The 22,553-nt window shown below is 33.3% G+C and overlaps 1 protein-coding gene across 1 annotated transcript; it reads left to right on the forward strand.

The window, feature by feature from the left end:
• Positions 1 to 125: 125 nt before the first annotated feature.
• On the forward strand, positions 126 to 16,433 carry LOC134230412 (FK506-binding protein 5-like). Its single transcript, XM_062712232.1, has 5 exons — positions 126 to 314; positions 9,896 to 9,977; positions 11,457 to 11,600; positions 13,603 to 13,854; positions 14,489 to 16,433. The coding sequence occupies exons 1-5, from the start codon at positions 204 to 206 to the stop codon at positions 16,327 to 16,329; spliced, it is 2,430 nt and encodes an 809-aa protein (XP_062568216.1). The 5' UTR covers positions 126 to 203; the 3' UTR covers positions 16,330 to 16,433.
• The last annotated feature ends 6,120 nt before the right edge of the window (positions 16,434 to 22,553 follow it).

Raw genomic sequence — 22,553 nt, forward strand, 5'->3', positions numbered from 1 at the left:
AATGGAAATGTCATTATATCTTAATAACCAATTTATCCATGAAAACGAGATATCAAAACCGGGTGAAGTTTAGCTAATTTTCAGTTATCAATTACGCCCTTCACTTCAAGAATTTTCCCTTATATCATCTTTGCAGACACGAGTGTTCGCCCATAATGGTAAATGTTTTGGATTAAGTTCTGGTTCTGGAAATTTTGGAAAAAATGTCGGATTCACATAAGCACTGGACGAAAGTGAAAAATGTCCACAAAGTGCTGAGAAAAGATTCCATCTCCGGAGCCAAGAAAGGCAAAAAGAAATCAGATGACAAAAAGGTCAGTATGGTTCTTTTTAAAGCTAAAGGGTGTATAGAAAAAAAATGCATTAAAAAAATATTTTGTACTCAACTTTAATAAAAGCTAGAGGAAAAAAATATATGGAATGATTACCATGGGCATTGGGCAGACAATATACACCATCGTCTTGTTTTCTTGTATATCATAATAAGTTTGGTTGAAAAAATCAATTCGGATTCAAAACAAAAATGCCAGGTCTAAATGTTATAGGGGAATGATTAGTGCTATAAAATAAATCCCGAATGATAAATATTACTTTAACTTCAAATAATTAATGTATGGTGTTGAAAGTAAAATAGTTTTTAAAATTGTCATCACCCATATACGTATGGAGAAAAGACTGAGTTCAGTTTGTAGAAAATTCAATGCTAACTACACCCAAACGTGGTACAAAATATGATTATATATCGGGGACTTTAATTTAGCTGTTTTGTGTATTAATAAGATCAATATGTACATGTAATATTAGGAAAAATAAATTAATATAAAATATCAAAGTGAATTTCTCGGACAAATCATCCTTCGAGGAATCGATCATTTAATTCTGGAAACTGGGAAAAATTAATTTCCATTGACTGTCCTTAAATTTAACTTAACTAGAAAAACAAACATGACTTTATTATTATTGAAAATATGTAAAATAAATAAATAAAAAAGGTCTTGAACTTGCTCACTTTTACTTCCGTCAAATGCATTAGAAATTCTGAAGAAAAAAAAACATGTTCCGCGGGTTTTCTGCATGCTTTTGTTTTGATTGATTTTTAAAATATATGATTAACCAAATAATTTTTATAAATTCTTATAATTCTTATATACTGGCATATAATTAATGAACATTCAAGTTCGTATATAATCCAAAGACAGTTAAATTTTACTAAGGATAATTTTTAATAAGAACTGGAATGGATTAGAATAATTTACTTACACATTCAAATCTCCCTATCATTGGTTTAACTATTGTGTTCAATTTATATTTCTCTCGTCATCAAATTAAATGTAATTTTAATGATTTCAAAAATGGTGTTGGATAAAGACGATATCTTGTACATCTATGAAGTGATGTGTAAAAATTAATTTTTAATTAAGTGCGATATGAAGAAGTCTATTTTGCCATTTGTTCGACATGTCAGGGATATAAAATTATATCGTATTAAAGTTAACAAGAACGACAGCCTTGATCTGATAACATTGAATTGTTAAGATCAACAAAGAAAAGCTAAATATTCTATCCGTTGGCACACAAACAAACAAATCCATTCTCCTAAACATGTACATAAGGTTTGCATTTACAAAAAGAATACCCTTAACAAAGACCAATGCCATCGAATTACACTTCCTAATTTGGATTTACATCTTAGCGCAATATTTGCAATTGATATCATTTGCCGATCTTACATGAAATTCAATGTAAAATTTGGTTTATTCTCGTGAATCTAGAGGGAACAAAAGGTTTTCTCGTTGTCTGTTAGTCTGTTTCACTTGGTTTCCTGGAAATTTGCTAAACTATTGCTTATATTGGTCATTTCGTGCAACTTCAATGATTTTTGAAAGTGTAGTTGTATTAACGCAGATTCCGACAGAGGGCTAAAATACATTGTCAATGCAAAATTATCAGGATGCTTCTTGCATTTTTCATTGTCGATCATGGGATTTTTAATGTACATGCTTGTTTTGATACATATGAATATACATGTATATATAGAAAGAAATATTGTCATGTACTTCGACCGTTTCCGATCGTGGCTTTATGCAGCAACATCTTTTTGCGAAAACATCTTTTGACAAGATGTTTTCGCAAAAAAATAGAAGATGACCAAAAGAGAAAAGCCATGGGATTTTTAATGTACATGCTTATTTTGATACATATAAATATGTAGAATGAAATATTGTCATGTACTTCGACCGTTTTGGATTGTTGCTTTATGCAGCAACAGGATCACAAAGCGTTACGTGTATAGTATGTTTTAGCAGATCCAATATCGATAGACAATAATAGTGTCCTGGTAACTTACCAAAGTTTAGTAGTACATGTATCTCTTGTTGTCAACACCACAGGCTGATTTACAGTGAATTTGGGCGACACCTTCTACAATTAGCCAAATGGCCAATTGACCAAATAACCAATTGACCAAATGACCAACATCTTGGAGAAGTTGACCTTTCATCCGAGAAATTCGGTCTGAAGATGAATTGAAAGTAAAACCATTGAATGTTCTATATCGTAGAAATTGAATGAAGAAGAAAGTTTGGAATGCGTTCATTTTAAAGAACGAGGACGGAATAATTTTATGGGCTTTGGCCAAATGAACCTATTGTGTTGAGTAATTAGCTCCAACAACTGAGAGGAATTATTTTTGCCTTATTCTAATAAGGCAGTGTATAGGACCTGGTGGAACAATAAAACTTAGCTTTGACTTCTGGTCCATACACACAGAGAAGGAAGAAGTGGTTGTAACAGGTGCTCCAAGGGCTAGTTGGTTCAAACAGGTGAAAAACAACACATTCATTGGCGGATTAAGTCTTCTATGGACGCCACTTAAACGGACAGTTCTAGTCCAGCAATGTTTTGTCTTGGGATCATTTTCAATCAAAACTACTTTTTTCACAGGTAAATCGCGGCACAAGTGGCATTATGTTCATTAATATAATCGAGTAATAAACTCTCTTGAGCGTTATATAAAGTTTATACATTTTGCATCACCATAAGTTGAATTAGGAGCACTTGAGAATTTACACGAAGCTATCTTAGGCACTGGAGCACTGCTATTTCTTGTTGGATGTGTAACAATGACCACCCGCCGTACTTCTACAGCTTTTGAGAATATGCAAAGGAGGGATTCGATCCAGACCCCCTCTACCCCCCGGAAACCCTCCCTGTTTGGTGAACCTAAGAAGTTACCCGCTGAGGCAGGGAGAAGACAATCTTATGCCGCGGGGGAGAAACAGTCGAGGAGGAAATCTACTGTACTGAACCCCAAAAAGCGACACAAGGGCGCTGAACAGGTAATAATGCTGTAATAATGCGGTCGGAGTATCTTCAAACTAAAGTAACAAAACAATAGGGCTGGGACGATATATCGAGATATCGATATATCGTGATATATGTGAGGACGATACACATATCGATACATTTGAAAAAATATCGAAATATCGCCCAAAAAATCTTACTTCTGTTTTTCTTTGTTTATTTAACATTTGGGGTTTAATATATAAAACAAGTTGATGTCCTTTAAAAAAGGACTACAATACGTGGACCATATATATGTTTTTCTAACCGAAATTCAATTAAGAAATTTTCTAGGTGTAGTGAATATTTATGTAGGTTTGTTCACATTTTCCACAATGATCTGCCTACTTATGACTGATTGTAATCTCAAAGCAAAATTGTTAAATTTTATCTCCGATTAGCGGCCTTTAGTTTTGCCAGTTTCAAATATTTGGCTATTTAGATACATGTAACCCGTAATGGCTCAGACTTGACACCTGTTCTGGATTTATGCGAAAGAAATCTATCAGGGGAAATATAGAGATCTGATGGTTCACGTGTATTACAGCTCTGTAGCACGCAGATTTTTTTGTCCGAACCACCCCTCCCCCCAACACACTCACACACATTAAAAGCCTTTGCTATATATTGACCTCTATCAAACGGTATTGGGTTGCTGAAATAAAAAAAAATATTTTGCGAGCCTTGAAGCACAAAACAAATGCCGGTGAAAACTTGTTCTATCTTTTAAAAGCTTGATTTAGTCGTTAAATGACGTTTTTCATTCAAGTTGTTTATAAGTTACATGTATCTATATACTGCAAGTTCTTCCTACTTTTCAAAATGCTTGTACTATAAAATAAGTTTACTTTGTATATAAAAGTATATGTATAAAAGGGAAATTCGGATCCGCCTATGAATATGTAAATGCGATATGCGGATTTAAAAGCACGATTTGCCAAAATGGCGAACAAGGGCGCAAGTTACCTAAGGTGTACTCTCCAGCATGCATGCGTAGCCTGTCGTTTGCCCATAGCATCCGGTTTAAATGAGGTCCACGCAATAAATGTTAAATATAAGTATAGATATTGAGTAAAATATTTTTGTTTTACAACATATAAACAATGATTTTGAATAAATTATTCTTATTTGCAAAGAAATAATTTGTTTATTTCAATGCAAAAAAAGATTTTAGAAGCAATTAAACATATCGTGATACATATCGTATCGTGGCTCAAATATCGTGATATGTATCGATATGGAAAAAGTTGTATCGTCCCAGCCCTACAAAACAACTTATTTATTATGGCTTTGTTACTGTGGGCATTGCTTATATATTTAAAAAGACTGTCATTAGTAAAAAGCAAAATAAACGGAAACACAAAAATTTGTGACTACTGTCATCAAAAGAGGAAAATTTGACTACCATCAAAAGAAGAAAAAATCTCTTAGTATAAACAATTCCGTTTCCGTGATAAATGCGGGGCTTGTATATGAAGAATTTTGGAAAATGAATGAAGTGTGGTTACCTGTCAATAAATAATTTTAAACTCTATTAAAATGTCGAATTTAATTTTACCTTTAGTGTATGGGTAAAGAGTAAGTTTTTCTTCAAAAGTATTGCCACAGCATAATTTTAACCAGTTAAGAGTACGATATTGAATAAGTTTGGGTGTATAAAGATACTATCAAATATAATATCAGAGAGAAATATAACTGAATTTTGAAAAAAAAAAATGTAAATCTTATTTACAATAATAATTTTTTTTGAAAACAAATCGTTTCTGGTAATTCAGAAAACCGCTTGTACAAAATTATTTGATTTCAAAACCATTGACAAACAAAATGAATGAGACTTTCTTTGAATGTCAGTGCGTATCCGTATACGTGTAATTTTGATAATCTCTTATTAATGCGGTTTTATATATAAAGCAGAATTAATTATGGATATGAAAAATATCGCAAAGGTTCATTCACATGTTGAGAAAGCAAAGATTAAGGACTTGTTAATCCCTAAATACAATATAAACAATCATTAATCCTCTTAATTTTCTGGTTTTTGGTTTATTCATTTTCTAAATATGTTTTTTGTTATCTATATTTTAGAATATTCACAGTATGTTGTTGTAAACATTATTTTCCCCGATCATTTTATATATAATTTACATGTATGAAATTTGAATCCTTGTTATGGACCACAAATCTTAAAAACATTGATTAACCACTTAAGAACGACTCTGTATCATATCGGCGCAACATATTTAAGTGTTCTATATCATATCGGTGTAGCATATTTATGTGTCACAATGACACATACGATATCAATGCAGCATATATGTGTCAGCAAGACTCTACATCATATCGATACAGCATATTTAAGTCAGCATGACTCTATATCTATATCATATCGGTACAGCATGTTTAAGTCAGCGTGACTCTATATCATTTCGGTGAAGCATATTAAGTGTCAGCATGACTCTATATCATATGGGTATAGCATATGTAAGTGTCAGCACGACTCTATATCATATCGGTATAGCATATTTAAGTGTCGGCACGACTCTATATCATATCGGTAATGTATATTTCAGTGTCAGCATGACTCTATATCATATCGGTATAGCATATTCAAGTGTCAGCATGACTCTATATCATATCGGTATACATGTAGCATATTCAAGTGTCAGCACGACTCTATATCATATCGGTGTAGCATGTTTAAGTGTCAGCATGACTCTATATCATACAGGCGCAGCATATTTGAGTGTCAGCATGACTCTGTATCATATAGGCGCAGCATATTTGAGTGTTAGAATGACTGATATGATATCTGTGCAGCATACATAAGTCTCAGAATGACGGTATATAATATTGATGCAGAATTTTCCAAAGTTAACACTGTCAACTCAATGAATATCACATTATGAAGACTTCGCAGGAGGGATAAACATCTTCAAGTTGTTTGTTTTGACGTAAGAGAATACATCTAAACGTAACAACTATCATTGATCCCTTATTTGAATAAGCTTTATTCCTGGAGTTTTGTCATAAGACTTTTTCACTTAAAAACTATTCCTCTTACAATTGCTTGGGAAAAGTGGATGTCTCGATAAATACCCTTGGTCAAATCAATGAGGAATTCGCCATTGAATTAAATGGTCGATTTATAAACAATGGTTGTCTGTTTTTTCCTTTTTGTTACTCTATTTGGCACCACTTAAGGGTTTCTAATTACAAAGCCTAACTTTTTGCATTATTTTGTCTTTTATTGAATATGATGTTGTTTATGACCAGCGTCTGCTGTCAGGACAGCGGCATCAATTCCTGGTTTTGTTTTGTGGAAATAAATAGAAGCTGGAAGGGGATTCAATGACAAATGCAAAATGTTATTGGAATTCAAATAGAGAGAGAAAGAGTTTATTATTTGGCAGATTAAACCTTTCTTGTTCTCAAGCCATCGCCACCTTCATTATTGTAATTTTATGACAAAACATACCGAAATAAGAGCCATCTTCATGACATATGATTTTACTCTCTAACAATAACCTTCTTCATTAATTCTGATGAAAAAACCCAAACTTTACTCTACATGCTAACACTTGCTTGTAATCGTTTTTTATCTTTGTTTGGCATTTTGTATACATTCTGCACTTATTCCTTCCATTGTTCATTTCGCCTTTACTTTAAAATCTCAAGTTTGAACTGGGCTTCAAATTTAATTTGAAGGACAATTTTCAGTTTATAAAAAAAAAATTACTGAAAGGTAGTCTCAATATCGTGAAGACTGCTGTAAAAAGTTGAGATGGAGGGGGTGGTGCGATGTCATTGAATTATCTGCACCCTTTCTTCAATTTTAAAGTGCAATATTTGTATTATTATTGTAGTTTTATGATTCACTATATGTAATTCCGTAGAGAATTTGCAATCGTCAATACCGGGAAGATTCCATACCGTTCATAAAATATATGTACTTTTATAATAAAAAAAAATATTTTTAATATTTATTATTCATGAAAAGAAAAACACGGGTTTAAAAGTTTTTTTTTCATTGAAATGAAATAGAATTCTGAATTAAATAACAAACTGTAATACAGAGTTGTCAATGGAAAAATGAACAGCATAAGCTTAAAGCATTAAAAAAGAAAGGATGAATGGATGTTTCCGCATAAGTGACGAATTTCTTATATGGGTCAAATTTACATTTGATAAAAATAAATTAAAAAAATTGAGACGTATCTATACAAAGCACTAGTCAACAGACATGACATGGGATCGTAACGTTCCATTGAAGACTAATGAGGCTAGCAGTGACGGCTTCAATACCGTAAAAAGTGTTCCAAATTCCTACTCTTTAATAAGTAATTAAACATACAGCTCTCTCACGTCAAGGAGTTTAAATGAAGGATGCTTTCTTGTTGTATATAGAGATTTGTTGAGGAATTTTTAAATGCACGATTACAAGCACTAATCGCCTGTGATTTGCAGCTGAAAAGATCTATGGTATAAAGTATTTCTGAAAACGTCAACGTATACCTCGTTATTAATAATTAAAATCACATCAAAACATGCTCATATTTTATTCTTTTCAAATAGCGCATAGACATTTGTTTACACAAATTTGATCTTGTGCTTTTGGCTTTAGACATTTTCTATTGTATTGTGTAATTTTCAGAGGTTTCATAAGACAGTTTGGTAAACAAACTAAGATATCATAATTAGTAATTTAAAGATCCCCAAGTCACTTTTCATCGGAAATTAAACGCCCTTAAGTCTATTGTATCTAACGCCATTATCAAATCACGGAGCCAATAAAAGCCAATCATTCTGAGGTTTGCCAAGTTTAATACCGTAAACAAACAAGCATGGTCAGCCCCTAGCGAGATTGGTCAACGTCAGTTAGGACAGTGGACGGTCTGATAATGAGGCCAGACCAAAATAATGGTATGTTTGTTGATATGCAAACACATAAATAATGGCAAGAATCCAGATTTTAATGTATAACAAAAAATTCCTCAATTTTTTCTGCTTGAATTTGATCACACCTGAAAAATAGTAAGATTATGTCTTTTAGTACTTCATGAAGGCAAGATTTATCCAAGGGAGAATGATCACATTTTAAAAAGAAAATTGAAAAAAGTCAATCAATCAATCAATCAATCAATCAATCAATGTTACATATACTAGAGATGCATCTTGATCACTGCCAATGTTGCCTTCAACAACGCAATGCCAAAAAACATTGCTATAAACATACATAATTATGATGTTGCACATTAGTGTATGACATTTATTTTTTATAAAAATTAATATTAGAAGTAGTACTTACCCACCGTGCAAATCTCATCGTAAATGGTGTTTGAAGTTAGAGAATAGAAGGTACTATTGACTGTATCATATAGTTCGTGATTTGATGAGTCGAGGTTCGAGAACATAATGTTTGTAATCTCGATTATAAAATTTATTTTATGAATTTACCAAAGGGACACAAATACAATGAGGGTCAACGTTGGTGCACTATAATATATCTTCTTTTCTCCTTACGAGAGCGAGGTCAATGGAGTTTGTTGATTCCAGTTTTATGATTTTAGAACAAAGTATTTAATGAGGACTATAAAACAATGTGGTCAGTCTTAATTTATAATCATAAAACATACCCGATATCCGTCGTGTTCGGACATTCCACCTTTATAGTGGAACAGTCAACTGTATTCTCTGTTTAGGTAGATTTATAACATGTAATGGTGAGTGAAAAAAAATCTCTATTTGACTTAAATAACAAAGAAAGTCAAAAGAATTTAAGGATTTAAATAAAATCAATTTGTCCCTGAAACTGTTTAACAGTTTGGCATTGCCGTAAAGTTGATGGATTCAATTTGTTGTTTGATCACCTGGACTTTTAAATTAATGAAAAAGCGACAAACGAAATTTGTCAAAAATAAAGCTCAAATGTCATTCTGTGCATGTTGACACAAAACTTTTCCATCTTTTGGATGAAAACTTTTACATATTCCCGTCCACCAATGGTTCCTCTGCATCATTGGGGGATGGTCTTTTATAAGAACCGCAGTCTGATATTTCAGTATGGTAGAAGATTACCTATTCAGATGAAAGATCATTTGCTCTGAGGAATTTAAATTCTGTTTTTACAAGCATCGATTATTTAACGAAGGCGCTTGTTATTCCCCTAAAAACTGTTTAGTATTTGGATTACGTATGAACAAATTACTCCCGAAGAGGGGAAAAAATCAAAGGGGTAGTATTTAACGAAGGCCCAAAGGAAGTGAGAATTAGAGTCACGAGAGTTTTGAAAATTGCTCTCAAAGAAGTTTATTGATTCTGTATTGGAATATAAGGATATTACATCCGGTATATTTTGCACAAAATCTGGACCAAACTACCGACAGGAATAGAGAGGGTTCTTGTCATGTTGAGCATGGGACTTCGGTTTCACGGCGTCGAAGTTCCATGACGGGATGACTTTTGAAAAGGCACCGTAATGTGTACAAGACTGATGTTGACAATGAAGTGAATTTAATATGTAATATCCGAAATGACATCTCGGTTTTCTCCACAGGCTGAAAATGACGTCAGCAAGCAGACGGTGGTGGAGGAGGAGGTGGACCCACAGGAAGCCTTCAGACAGGTCGTCCTCGACGGTAGGGAACCAGTTTATATTCTTGGAATTCTTTTAATTTTTATTTCCCTAAAAAACCTAGCGATTCTTTTTAACTATTTCATATTTGAACATTGTATTTTTTATTGGTGCCAAAAGTTTTAGGACTTACTGTATTTTAACGAGACAAATCATACCTGCAAAGAAGTTGAATTTACACTGTAGCCTAGTGTTATTACTAGTTAAAGGACTATTGTATCATCTATAATTACATGTTCATGCATAATGATAGGGTTTCATAGTAAAAGACAACATCTTATTGAGGACTTTACAGTACACGGTTCAAAAATATCAATGCTGAACTCAACCATTAGAAAGAAGTACGTACATGTAACAAAGTTTGTTTGCTTTTGAAATATTGAAGAAGATGACTGAATGTCAAACTTACAACAAACAGACTTTGAAACACTCCACAGTGTTTTTCAAAGAGATTAAAATCGACTCTTGTTAAAAATAATCTTGACTTGTACTAGAGAGAACTGACTTTCCTTTTGAGAACGATTGCTTGATATTGACCGCGTTAGATCTCTGGTATGTCTCTAAGGATTTCCATGTTAGCTCTCATAAGGTGTCAGAAAACCCTAACACAAATACATTGATCCGTTTTTTGGTGTCTTTGATAACGTAGTAACACCAATAGAGATAAAGATTCCCTGTCAATTTATTATGTAGGTGCAGATAGGTAAAATAGTTTAACACTATGACTGGTGTTAGAAGACTTCCATTCTCTGTCGGTTAATTCTACACATTAGACAAGATTCCATGTTACAGTATCTCTACTATAATTTAAGCAAAATGCTATTTTTTGACATAAAACTTAACCTTTGTGATTGTATGCATGCTGCTTTTTAAGACAATATTGTATATGTTTATAAAAGAACGATATACTTTGTCATTTGACTGTTAATAAATTTGAAATAAAATTGGTTTAAAAAAAAAACGCTGATAAATATATCATATTATTTTTGCTCTTGAAACTTCCAACATTTAAATCTTGAAGACAAACAAAAAAAGAAAAAATCCGTTGTCTCTTTACAATGAGAGGGAAACGTCCATCTTGAACTGCAGAACGTAACATCCTTCCATGCTTCTAATAATCTTGATCTTGTTCATAAAATTCGGGATAATAACAGAAAATCTTATGCAAAGGTTGTAAAAAGACTAATGAAAGAGCCCCAAGAAAACACGTTCGATGTTCCCTGACACGAGAAAATCGAACTTCTTTCTTTTCATCATATGCAGTAAGAGTAATAATGAAAAATCAGAAAACTCAAAGAAGACATTCCAGAACATAAAACCATCGAAATTTAATGAAAATAAAATCGATTTCTCTTTTGATTCTTTGCTTCTATCCTTCTTTGCTCTATATAAGAAATCCCAGTCATTTTTCCGACTCTAAGAAGATTAGATGTATATTATTGATTTTACACGTACATTTTGTTCTTTTCTTTTTTGTGAACAGCCATCAAGACGGCGTTTGAGTTGGTCACCGTAAACGGAGAAATCAACATCAATGTAGATAACATATTCCCCCTGATGAAAACCCTGGAACTGAACCCAAACGATGAACCCATCATGGATATGATTAGGACTGCCTGTATAGACAGTAAGTACATTTAGTCTATTAATAAAAATAGAACGCCCTCTAGAAACAGGAAGTGTCTATTTCTTTATATGATTAGGACGGCCAGTATAGACAATAAGTGTCTATTTCTTTATATGATTAGGACGGCCTATATAGACAGGAAGTGTCTATTTCTTTATACACGTATGATTAGGACGGCCTATATAGACAGGAAGTGTCTATTTCTTTATATGATTAAGACGGCCTATATAGACAATAAGTATCTATTTCTTTATATGATTTGGACGGCCTATATAGACAGAAAGTGTCTATTTCTTTATATGATTAGGACGGCCTGTATAGACAGTGTCTATTTCTTTATATGATTAGGATGGCCTATATAGACAGGAAGTGTCTATTTCTTTACATGAATATGACGACCTGTATAGACAATAAGTGTCTATTTCTTTATATGATTATGACGACCTGTATTGACAATAAATGTCTATTTATATGATAAGGATGGCCCGTATAGACAGGAAGTGTCTATTTCTTTATATGATTAGGATGGCCTATATAGACAGGAAGTTTCTATTTCTTTATATGATTAAGACGGCCTGTATAGACAATAAGTGTCTATTTCTTTATATGATTGGGACGGCCTGTATAGACATTGTCTATTTCTTTATATGATTAGGACGGCCTGTATAGACAGTGTCTATTTCTTTATATGATAAGGACTGCCTGTATAGACAGTGTCTATTTCTTTATATGATCAGGACAGCCTGTATAGACAGGAAGTGTCTATTTCTATGAATAGGTCGGCCTGCAAAGACAACATATTGTCTTTTTCTTTAAATAGCATCAGGACAGCCTCTTAGATAGTTGGGGTTTTCTATAATACTTCTATTACAATGTAGAATTTCACTTTTTTATATACTATGAATAATCTTGCTGAATTTAGATCAGTAAAATCCAAAATTTTGAACAGATAGAAGATCACGTCTGATATATTTAAAAGATAATAAAAAGTTTTACATGAATTAATCAGAGATTTTAGTGTACATGCACTTGCTCCATCCTCTGACACAAACTAAGAAAAATGCTATTTGTCACGAATAGTCATTGTTATTAAACCATCCTTGACGATCTGAAACATAATTCTCCGGCTAAAAAATCCTCTCATGGAGGTCTGTATGTGACATTATCTGACAAAAGAAAGAAAAAAGGATCACTTTAAAGTCAAGTATCAAAATAGCAGAATCAAAACATGTAAAGACGTGAAAAGAAAAAAGTCTTTTACAAGCTATTCACAGCAAGAAGGCTTATAACCATTTAGACGTAGACGTCCCCCGCAATGGCATTTTAAATATCTCTTTATTTCGTAAATTTGACGATTTAATTTAAGATTTTAAATTTTTTGGTATTAATTGATGCAATATGAATTTTTTTTACGAATAAAACTAAAACTATTTATATCGTGTTTCCAGCAAAGTGGGGGTAATGTAGATTTTATACTATGCAAGAACGATTATACAAGGCACATATGGGTAATACATTTTATAAAAAGTTTTCGCTAAAATATCGTTAAATTCATTGATAGGTACCCCCAGTCCCGAGAGATTCGTGACATCGATACAGAGAGTTATTTAACAGCTGTAACAAGATCATGCAGATCACTTCGTTATAATGTAAAATAGACGGAGTGATTCATTTAAATTCATTATAAATGTATAATATTCAACAGGTGCAAAATCGAATGATTTGCCCCAATAATCTGTAGGCCAACATTAAACTATCAAATTAAAGATGCTTGAATTTTTTCTATCTTCAGCGGTTATATACAAGTACTTAGAATGTAATCTACATGTATATTGTGACTTAAGACATAAAGGCGAGTGTGATCTAAATAAAAAATAAAATAAAAGCGATTGATAATTTGAACCTTTTATTACAGAAACCTATCAAAGTTACTAGTATATATTTTGTTTTTTGTTTTTCAGCATGTCATACTAATGTAAGACCTCTCTATTCTGCCTTTCAGCCTACGGAAACATCAATGAGTTGGAGTGGGACGATAAGGTGATCGAGCAGAGACGGCAGGTGACGGGGGAGGATTTTGAGGAGGATCTAAAATCCGCCTTCAGTCTGATTGACAAGGACGCTGATGGCGTCATCACCACGACTGACATCTACGACCTGATGATGGGGCTGGGGGAAATGTTAACGGACGAGGAGATCGGCGAACTCATAAAGACGGCAGATCTAGACAACGACGGGCAAATCAATTATAGGGGTATGTCCAGATTCTATACGTAAATTCTGTATGTAAAATAAAGTAAACTGCCGTCTTAGTATCGACTTGTAATGCAACTGAATTACAATGAAGCGCATTGAAGTGGTATTTTCTATTAAACTTTTGAGCTATTTTTATGCTACGCCCATTTCTTTAGAGAGGAAAATAATCTGTTCAAATGTTTCAATCGAATACCTGTAAAACAGGTATTCTCGTAAATATAATAGCCAATGAAATTGACGGTCTTCATTACCGAAACACATCCAATAAACATGATAAAATCATAATTATGTACAAATTCGTGTGCAATGCGTGTAAATTTTAACTCCATATATACACAACTCTTTCATTTTGAAAAACAGTATAACTCGTGTTGTTTTTTGGCGGAAAGTGTAGTGTCCTCGTTTTATTTATTTAAAACATTACGACGAATATTCCTTTCTCGTTGCTAAGAAATGGGCGTGTCGTTATGTTATAATTGACGTTTGAAACATGACTCAGAACGTTTCGTCCAAATGGAAAATTTTACCACTTCAATGCGCTTCATTGTGTATTAAATTTTCAGCTCAGTATTGAAAAATACAATGTTGAATTAAAACACATTCTTATTAAGAATTCTTACTTTCATAAACAGATTTTAGAATATTTCTACTCGGAGACACTGGTGAACCAATCGAAGAACCGGTGCGAGAGGAACCAAAGAAAGAGGAAACGACGGAGGAAAAGAAAGAAGGAGAGGAAGAAAATCAGGAGGAAAAGAAAGAAGGAGAGGAAGAAAATCAGGAGGAAAAGAAAGAAGAAGAGAATAAAGAGGAACCTAAAAAGTCCGCACTAACTCCGGAAGAAAAAGCCAGGAGAGACAGGAGGATGAAAAGCATGTTAATGGGATACACGACAATACTCAAAGTTGGCGAGGACAAGAAGAAAGAGGAGCAAAGGAAAGAAGAGGAGAGGAAGAAAGAAGAAGAGAGGAAAAAGGAGGAGGAAAGAAAGAAGGAAGAAGAAAGGAAACGTGAAGAAGAAGAAAAAAGAAAAGCAGAAGAAAAGAGGAAAAAGGAGGAGGAAATAGCGCGACGACTGGAAGAAGATGCCAAGAGGAGGAAAGAGGCAAGAGAAAGACGGGCCGCTGAGCTCCGAGGCGAAGTTGAAGCGAACTCAAATAATGATTCAAACAGACCAGGTTCTGGGGTTATTTCAGTTACTGTGAAGCACCTAGAATCCATAACAGAAAACGAAGGTGAAAAAGATGTAGATTCTGGAAAGCGACCTGCCTCGTCTCGCCCCGTGTCAGGAACACCAAGTGTCCGCAGTATACCGGAGGACGTGACAATCATTGACGATGAGTCGGAACACGAGTTCGGAGAGTTCACGGATGATTTACCGTCTGGAAGGACGTCATCAGCTAGGAGTCGTCTGCAGTCAGGAAAAAGTCGATTGTCGTCTGCTCGGAGCCGACTCGGTAGTATTCATGAAAGAGCCATTCATAGTTCTGCAGACATCAGTGATTTGAATTTGTCTGAAGAATTGGATAGCATGGCTCTTTCTGATGACGAAGAGCCAATCAAAAATAACAGGTTTACAGGCAGCATGAGCGACAGACAAATCTACTATACTCAGAACTTTGATTCGCGTCATGGTTATTGTGAAATTGGAACTGACGACGATTTGCAAAATGATGTGTCTGTGACGCAGTATAGTATGTATGAAACGGCACCGCTATTCGTAAAGTACAATAATGGTTTCCCAGTAAGACAACTACAACGTTGTAAGTCAGCAAGTAAAATACAGACGATTAAAAGACTGGAACAGGGCATTCTAAAACGGCAAAATACAGAACCAACGATAGACATGAACGCAATTCGAGAAGCCAATGAAACATCGCGTCAACCTCCAATAAAAACAAACGCAAATGGCCAAGTGTGTTCTCATATAAACATGAAACTCCTGATGACTACCGACCAAAAGGAAAATTTCTCTAGCTACAGCAGGAGTTTAACTAGAAGACCTAGAACCGCACCTGTATTAAGTTCTAGAATGAGACAATCCATGAAAACACCGGAAGTGGACGAAAACAACAACGGACTCATGAACATTGTAGATCTATCCCAGTCTCTTCATATGGAGGATATGGGTTACCCTGAAAATCCAGAAATGTCATTGAAACATTCGGGATATAAATCTGTGTGGCCGCTCGCGAGGGTGAAATCTGCAAGAAACAATAAAATTAACAATGGCAAAAATATAGAACTGAACTCTATATCTCGGCGACTAGAACGAGTGGAAGTTCCATATACTCGTCCTAAGTCAGCTTTTGAATTAGCTAGTAACCAAAGACATTTTTATAATGGACAAAGTATTAGAAAAAATGGACATCAGTCTATAATAAATCTAGAACTACCTTACTGCCAGCAGAACAACATAAAGAGGATGTCTAGATTATCGAGGATGGTACACAATAAGCCTATACGAGCTTAGTCTAGTCAGCTGAAAGCATTAGTCAATCAATCTATATTTAAAACCTGTTCAAATTACATGTATGAAATTTGTTTTTGTTATATTAAATTCTTTTACAACTTGAAGTTTTCTATTTTTATGGATAAAGGAAATAGTTTAAAAAAATCATTCCCAGTTTGATCCCCTTTTTCTAAGTTAAATTTTTCACTTTTTGAAACGGTGGTGCACTGTAAGGCGGCTCAAAACCAAGATTAAAGACTTTCAAGGTAGGTCAAACCCCAAGGCTAAGAGTTTCGTAAAATCTTGGTGTCCAGAATAAAGGTCTTTTCTCAAGGAATATACACGTGAAAGAAAGCCCTGACACCATCCATTCTGAAAATATGATGATTTCAATAGTAATTCATATTTTAAGGTCAACATGATATATATGAGGTCATAAGTATCCGTACCAAATGAAAGGTCATCACAAGAAATACGAAACTTAAAAATATCCTATACATCACCAACTGTTCAGTAGCAAACATCAGAATCCTAGAAGGTCTCTTCTATGAAATATACGGAGTCCTTGTCCAAAGGAACGGCCAAGGTTAAACCTTGGGAAAAATTTGCAAAAGTATTTTAAAATACAAGGTCAAGAGCTTAGATATGTTGGTATCTAAAGAAAGTCTTGTCGGTTTTCATCAGGAAAACACGAGTGGAATATGAATGCCCCAGCAACAATCATTCAAAAGTTATTGGGAAGGTTAAAGTTCTTGACAAATTAACAAACAGACGAATGGATAGACCAAAAACTATAAACTTCAATTACGGGGCATGAAAACTGCAACGGTTAAAGGTGCCTAGACACAGATTTGAAAAGTTCTCAAGTTTTCTGTATGATATCACGACTTATATATTGCAATAACATTTCACACGAGAATATAATAATAATAATAAAAACAACGTATTTTATTTGGAAATTATTAGAACTACGAATTCCGGACCCATTTGATTAACACACTCTTTGTCTTTTTTTTTTTTTATTTTATCCTTAATATTAAATTTTAGAAAAGTAGCAATTTTGTTGTGTATCAATGAAAAATGTACAACTATAATCCAGAAAATTCAGAGTAGAAATGTCCGAAAGCAAAACCCACTCACTAGTATCGTCAGCCCATGCTCAGTGTTGTGTACAGTTGAACTCTGCACACACCACTGAGCACGGACTGGCAATACTTTGCGTCGGTTTTGCTTTCGAACATTTCTACTCTGAATTTTCTGGATTACATGTATAGTGGTAATATTTTTCATTAATACATAAAAAAATTGCCATTTTTCTTAAGTATTAAGAATAAACAAAATTTAAAATTTGTGGAAATGCAAGGATGTGTCAATCAAATACGTCCAGAAATTCGATGTTTCAATAACTTAGAGATAAAATATATTTTTTTAAATTATATTTTAATAATAAGTGCCCCCCAATGAAATGCATATATATATACATGTATATATATATAAGTCATGAAAGTATGCAGAAAATTGGAGAAAATATTAACTTCAAATCTGTGTCGAAGAACCTTTTTTAAAAGACCATGCAAAGGGCGACAACCTCAACACCTGCTCTGGAGATCAAATGTGAATTCAAGGCGAGCATTTATAAAATATGCACTTTATTTCATAGTCCTCAATTTTCTCCTTTTCAATATTATCTTCTTAAATTTGTTCTTTTTATTATCATGCAGATTTTATTGAAATCTCAATTCTGACAAGACTATTGCGTTAATTCAATTTACAGACAGCAAAAGCGGTAAATATTCTTATTTTTGATTTGTTTTGAGATTTCCATAAGCTGAGCTTTGTTGATTTCTTGCAAAGCATCCGTTCTCTACCCCCATCCTTTAATTTTAATTTTTAAAAATTAAATACTTATAAAAATTGTACATTTTGTACTTGATATACACATGTATGCATATAATATTAAAATGGTATCCAAAAAGATAGAGTTTAGTCAATGTTACAGGGTTTCAAAAATGGACTTAAGTTTGTTCGGATTTCAAATGATAAACTATATGAGTATGTAATTATTATATCAGTACATTTTTTTACTTGGAAAGTTATCTCTCTTATCAGAGACGTTTCCAGCTCCTAAATATTTCCACTTCCTATTCAATCTAAAAAAATTATTTTCGGGAGGTCCGTATAATATCCACCTTTTATTGAAATCTCATCTCTGTCGAAGGTATTGTAATTCAGTCAGTAGTCAACAAAATCAGCAAATATTGCCGGTCGGTTTCTTTTCCTGATTGCGTCGGATCTACATTCCAAAAGATTACTTTTTAAGATTCCATATAGTTATGGATATTCGCTCCTCAGCCTCAGCCAGAATGGATCACTCTTTATTACTTTATTTTCAAAAAATCTTAGAATAAAACTTGAAAGTAAGAAGTGTTTTGAACAATAAAGAAAAAGAATGTCAGGAAAATGTATTTTGTTCACGATAAATGTATTACTACTGGTGTTGCAGAGTAGGAATTCCTTTATAACCAGCTTTGCTCCAGGAAATCCCATTTAGCAGGAATTACTTAGGGGAAATCTCACAATAAAGCCAATTTCCCCCGGTTTTTCCCAGAGTAGGATTTTCCCCTTATATCAAAGATTTTTCATATTGGCAATACTTTTGGCTAAAAATTATTTGAAAGTTAACATTTAATTTTGAAAATGAAAAAACGAGTGTTTTCGAGTCAAGATTTGTCAAATTTTATATGAAATGTAAACCATAAAATTCATATCAATGAATCACTTTAAGTTTTTAATTCATAGAAAAGTGTCAGTAAAATTAGCTTCCATAAACATGTACATTGTATCTATATTTTTTTGAGTATTTTACTCCAGTTGTTCGTCAGAGGGAAAAAGCTAAAAACCAAAACCAAATCAATGCAAGAAACACTGCTTTTGCATATATTAAATTAAATTGAATTTAAATACAACCGTTAATAATCGCCAATGTTCAGAGGAAATATGTGGGAATCAAGAAATATTCCCCAAATCGGGATCGGTATTTCATTTATTCCAAAATCTGTGGCGCCAAAAACTTTGGGTGGAGTTTGTCAACAGTCGAGTTGTACGAGTGATGTGTAACTGGCTGTAAGTTAGTGCAAAGTATTTCAAAGTGGAATAAGTAGTTTGTTTACTTTATAATCATTGAACAATACTATGCCGAAAAAGTTCTACCTCAGATTCTGTCAATTCCAGGGGTACATATGTGGTTATCCGAGATAACATGCTGCGATATTATTATCGTATTTTCGACCTATTTAGATGTTATCTTTGGTTAATAAAATACTGTTATAAAATATGGAAATAAAAAAAATCATGTAGATTTTAATAAGATAATATGTTAAGGTCGTGACCATAGGAGTTCCTAACATACAAATTAATTACTGAACGTAATCTACATTATGAAATTCATTTCAGTTATTGGGATGAACACAGTTACCTATTCATTTATAGATTGATATGGCACGCCAAATTCACAAAAATGAGAAACCTAGTTGCACAATTGATAAACTAGGTTTATCGACTGTAAACTATAGTTTACCCGTAAACTTCATGCAGCATGAGGCTATATTTAACAGTTGTTAACTATAGTTTACGATTGAATCTAAGTTTATCTGTCTGAATAAAGCGTTAACAATAGATTTTGTTGATAAATATACATCACGTTTGAAGAAGTACAGTATTTATAACTTTTTTATCAGTACAAATTGAATTGAATATTTCTGTATGATAATTATGATTTCTGAGTGTTTTGATGTTTTTTGAATCCCATTTCGTCATCTAATCCCTCACAACAGAAAGATCACATGACGGATTTAATTTCAAAATGTAAAATGTTTCATGCATTGTTAAAGTGAATGAGAATTGAATGTGTTTAATGGATCTGTAGTATGGAAAGGAGGAATAAGTAAACATAGTAGTTACATTGAAAATTCATAAATACATATATAATGAAAGCATATGGCTAGACCGGGAATCGAACCCGGGACCCCTGCATTACTAGTCAGGTGCTCTTACCACTGAGCTATCCAGGCCGATGTCCTCAGTCCAGCCTAAATTCCTACAGTAGTAAATCATTAGAAAATTCCATCATGGGTGCAAAAAAATTGAAAAAACACTTTCCCCAGTCTTTCAGAAGTGAAAATTAACGGGGGACAAGTGGATGTCAAAATCTTCTTGTTCCTGATGACAAGTGAAATTTTTGGCATGATGATTTACTTCCTTCTGTATATATATATATCTGGTGGTGATATTGTCAAGAAAATGAAACAAGTGCTTCCCATCTGACAAGAAACACAGACTCTGAGTAAAAATATATATACAGCTGAACTTCAGTATCTCAGACACTGATATCTTGAAAGACCATTTGATATGTTGAAGTGTCTGGAAGTCCCAACCTCTTAAAGTATTTTACTCTGAATACTGTAAATGTATTACATTTGGCGTGTACGATATTTGATGGAAATTCAATTTTCAACAAGTTGGCGTAGATTTGATTTAGCGCTATCTGAATGTGCAAGTTATAAATGTATATTTAGCAATGTACTTGAATTAGCGGACTCTGCTTTCCGCCCAAATCGCTAAATGGAATACACCGCTAAATGTAATACGTTTACAGTATCTCGAATCCATGGATATCTCCAAGTAGTTTCTCGGTCCCAATTTGAAAAAAAAAGTTCAAGATACCGAGGTTTGACTGTATGTAAAACAGACACCAATTTAAAGCAATCTTGATTTTTTGTCTCCCGCTCTCACAAATTAGGGGATATTTATTTCAATTCTGCATTTCTGTCTGAAACACTTTCATTTACATGGGACATCTCCAAATAAAAAAAAATAAGCTTTTGAGCTTTTACAATGAAATTTTACACAGCAACTCCCTTAGCCCTAAGGAAGACACCTATTGATTTTGAGGTCAAAAGGTCAAGGTCTTTAACTTTATAAATAAAATCCGTCTATTTTTACTTTGTCTCTTTGCGATATCTTGAGAAACTTTTCAGCTTTTGCAGAGAAATTCTAAACCATAATCTCTTAAGGCTAAAGGAAGACTCCTATTTTTATATTTTTAAGTCCGAAAAAAAAAGTTTAAGTTGTAAATTCATACATACTGTTTGTTTGTAAAACTTAAATTTCCCGGCAATATCTCAAGAAGCTTTTAAGCTCTTGCAATGAAATTTCATACTACTCCTCCTTATAGACCCGCCTGCCTTTAAGTGTCCCTCTTTCGTCCCTCCCTCCCCCTCCCCCTTAGATCTGCACATGCTCTTCCTTTTTTCCCCTTAAATGGGAGACAAAGTTTCTCTGAATTAACTTGTTTTTATAACTTGTAGGATGGTACAAGTCATAGAAACAGTTGGGAACAAGTAGGAATGGTGTAACGCTGACAGTAGCAACAATTAAGTTGTTTAGATGTGATAATATGATGCTATTTTTATACACGGGAGTTAAAATACTGACAATTATGTGATATAAGTACATTGATTGATGCAAGTCTTTATTCCAAAACAATATCATTCATCCATATTTATTATATATGATATGTGGGCAGACTAATAATTTATGCTCTGACTAGAAATTATCGCACCATTTCTTGAGCAATAATACTAAAAACTGATATTCTGATCATCAATAATTTCAAAGAACATAATAAGCAGAGCAGAATTTTCCCACAGATTTTAAGTAGTATGAATTCTTAATGAAATTTTTCCTGATATTATGAAATCTTTCATGAGGATTTGGTGATAATTTTGTGTCCATTATTGTTATTAAATATGCTGTAAGTGGTAATTATCATCGTAAGAGATAAGGAGGCGGAATTCCCACTTAATGTACTGTTCAGGAGAAATCCGTACTATTAGCTAAGGAAAGATTTATAAACAATTCAAATATTTTTTTAATGGTTACTGAGTAATTTTTGGAAGGATTTTTCTTGATGAGGAAATGCCATTGATCTCAATTTTTGTATGAGACTTATGTATGAACTTTTAAAGATGTTGTGGCTAGCTTGCTGTTTTCATTCAGTTTTGTTGTGTATGCTTGTAATATTTTGTCTATATATACCTTGTATATCACATATTTTTAGATAAAGTGAAAACAAGGCTTGAGAGTATGTCATAACATATTATAAAGTATAAAGTATAGAGTTTCGGGAAGCTTATATAAATCATTAAACACTTAATTTTTTTTTTTTAGGTGAACGTGCAGATGTG

This window comes from Saccostrea cucullata, unplaced genomic scaffold (assembly GCF_032062105.1).
Source record: "Saccostrea cucullata isolate Sc308-1 unplaced genomic scaffold, CSIRO_AGI_Scuc_v1 ctg756, whole genome shotgun sequence".
In the NCBI taxonomy this organism is placed as follows: domain Eukaryota; kingdom Metazoa; phylum Mollusca; class Bivalvia; order Ostreida; family Ostreidae; genus Saccostrea; species Saccostrea cuccullata.

Coding starts and splice junctions, on each gene's coding strand:
- LOC134230412 (XM_062712232.1), top strand. CDS start 204: ATGTCGGATTCACATAAGCACTGGACGAAAGTGAAAAATGTCCACAAA. Junction 9,978..11,456: donor CAGACAGGTCGTCCTCGACG/GTAGGGAACCAG, acceptor TTTTGTGAACAG/CCATCAAGACGGCGTTTGAG. Junction 11,601..13,602: donor TAGGACTGCCTGTATAGACA/GTAAGTACATTT, acceptor TCTGCCTTTCAG/CCTACGGAAACATCAATGAG.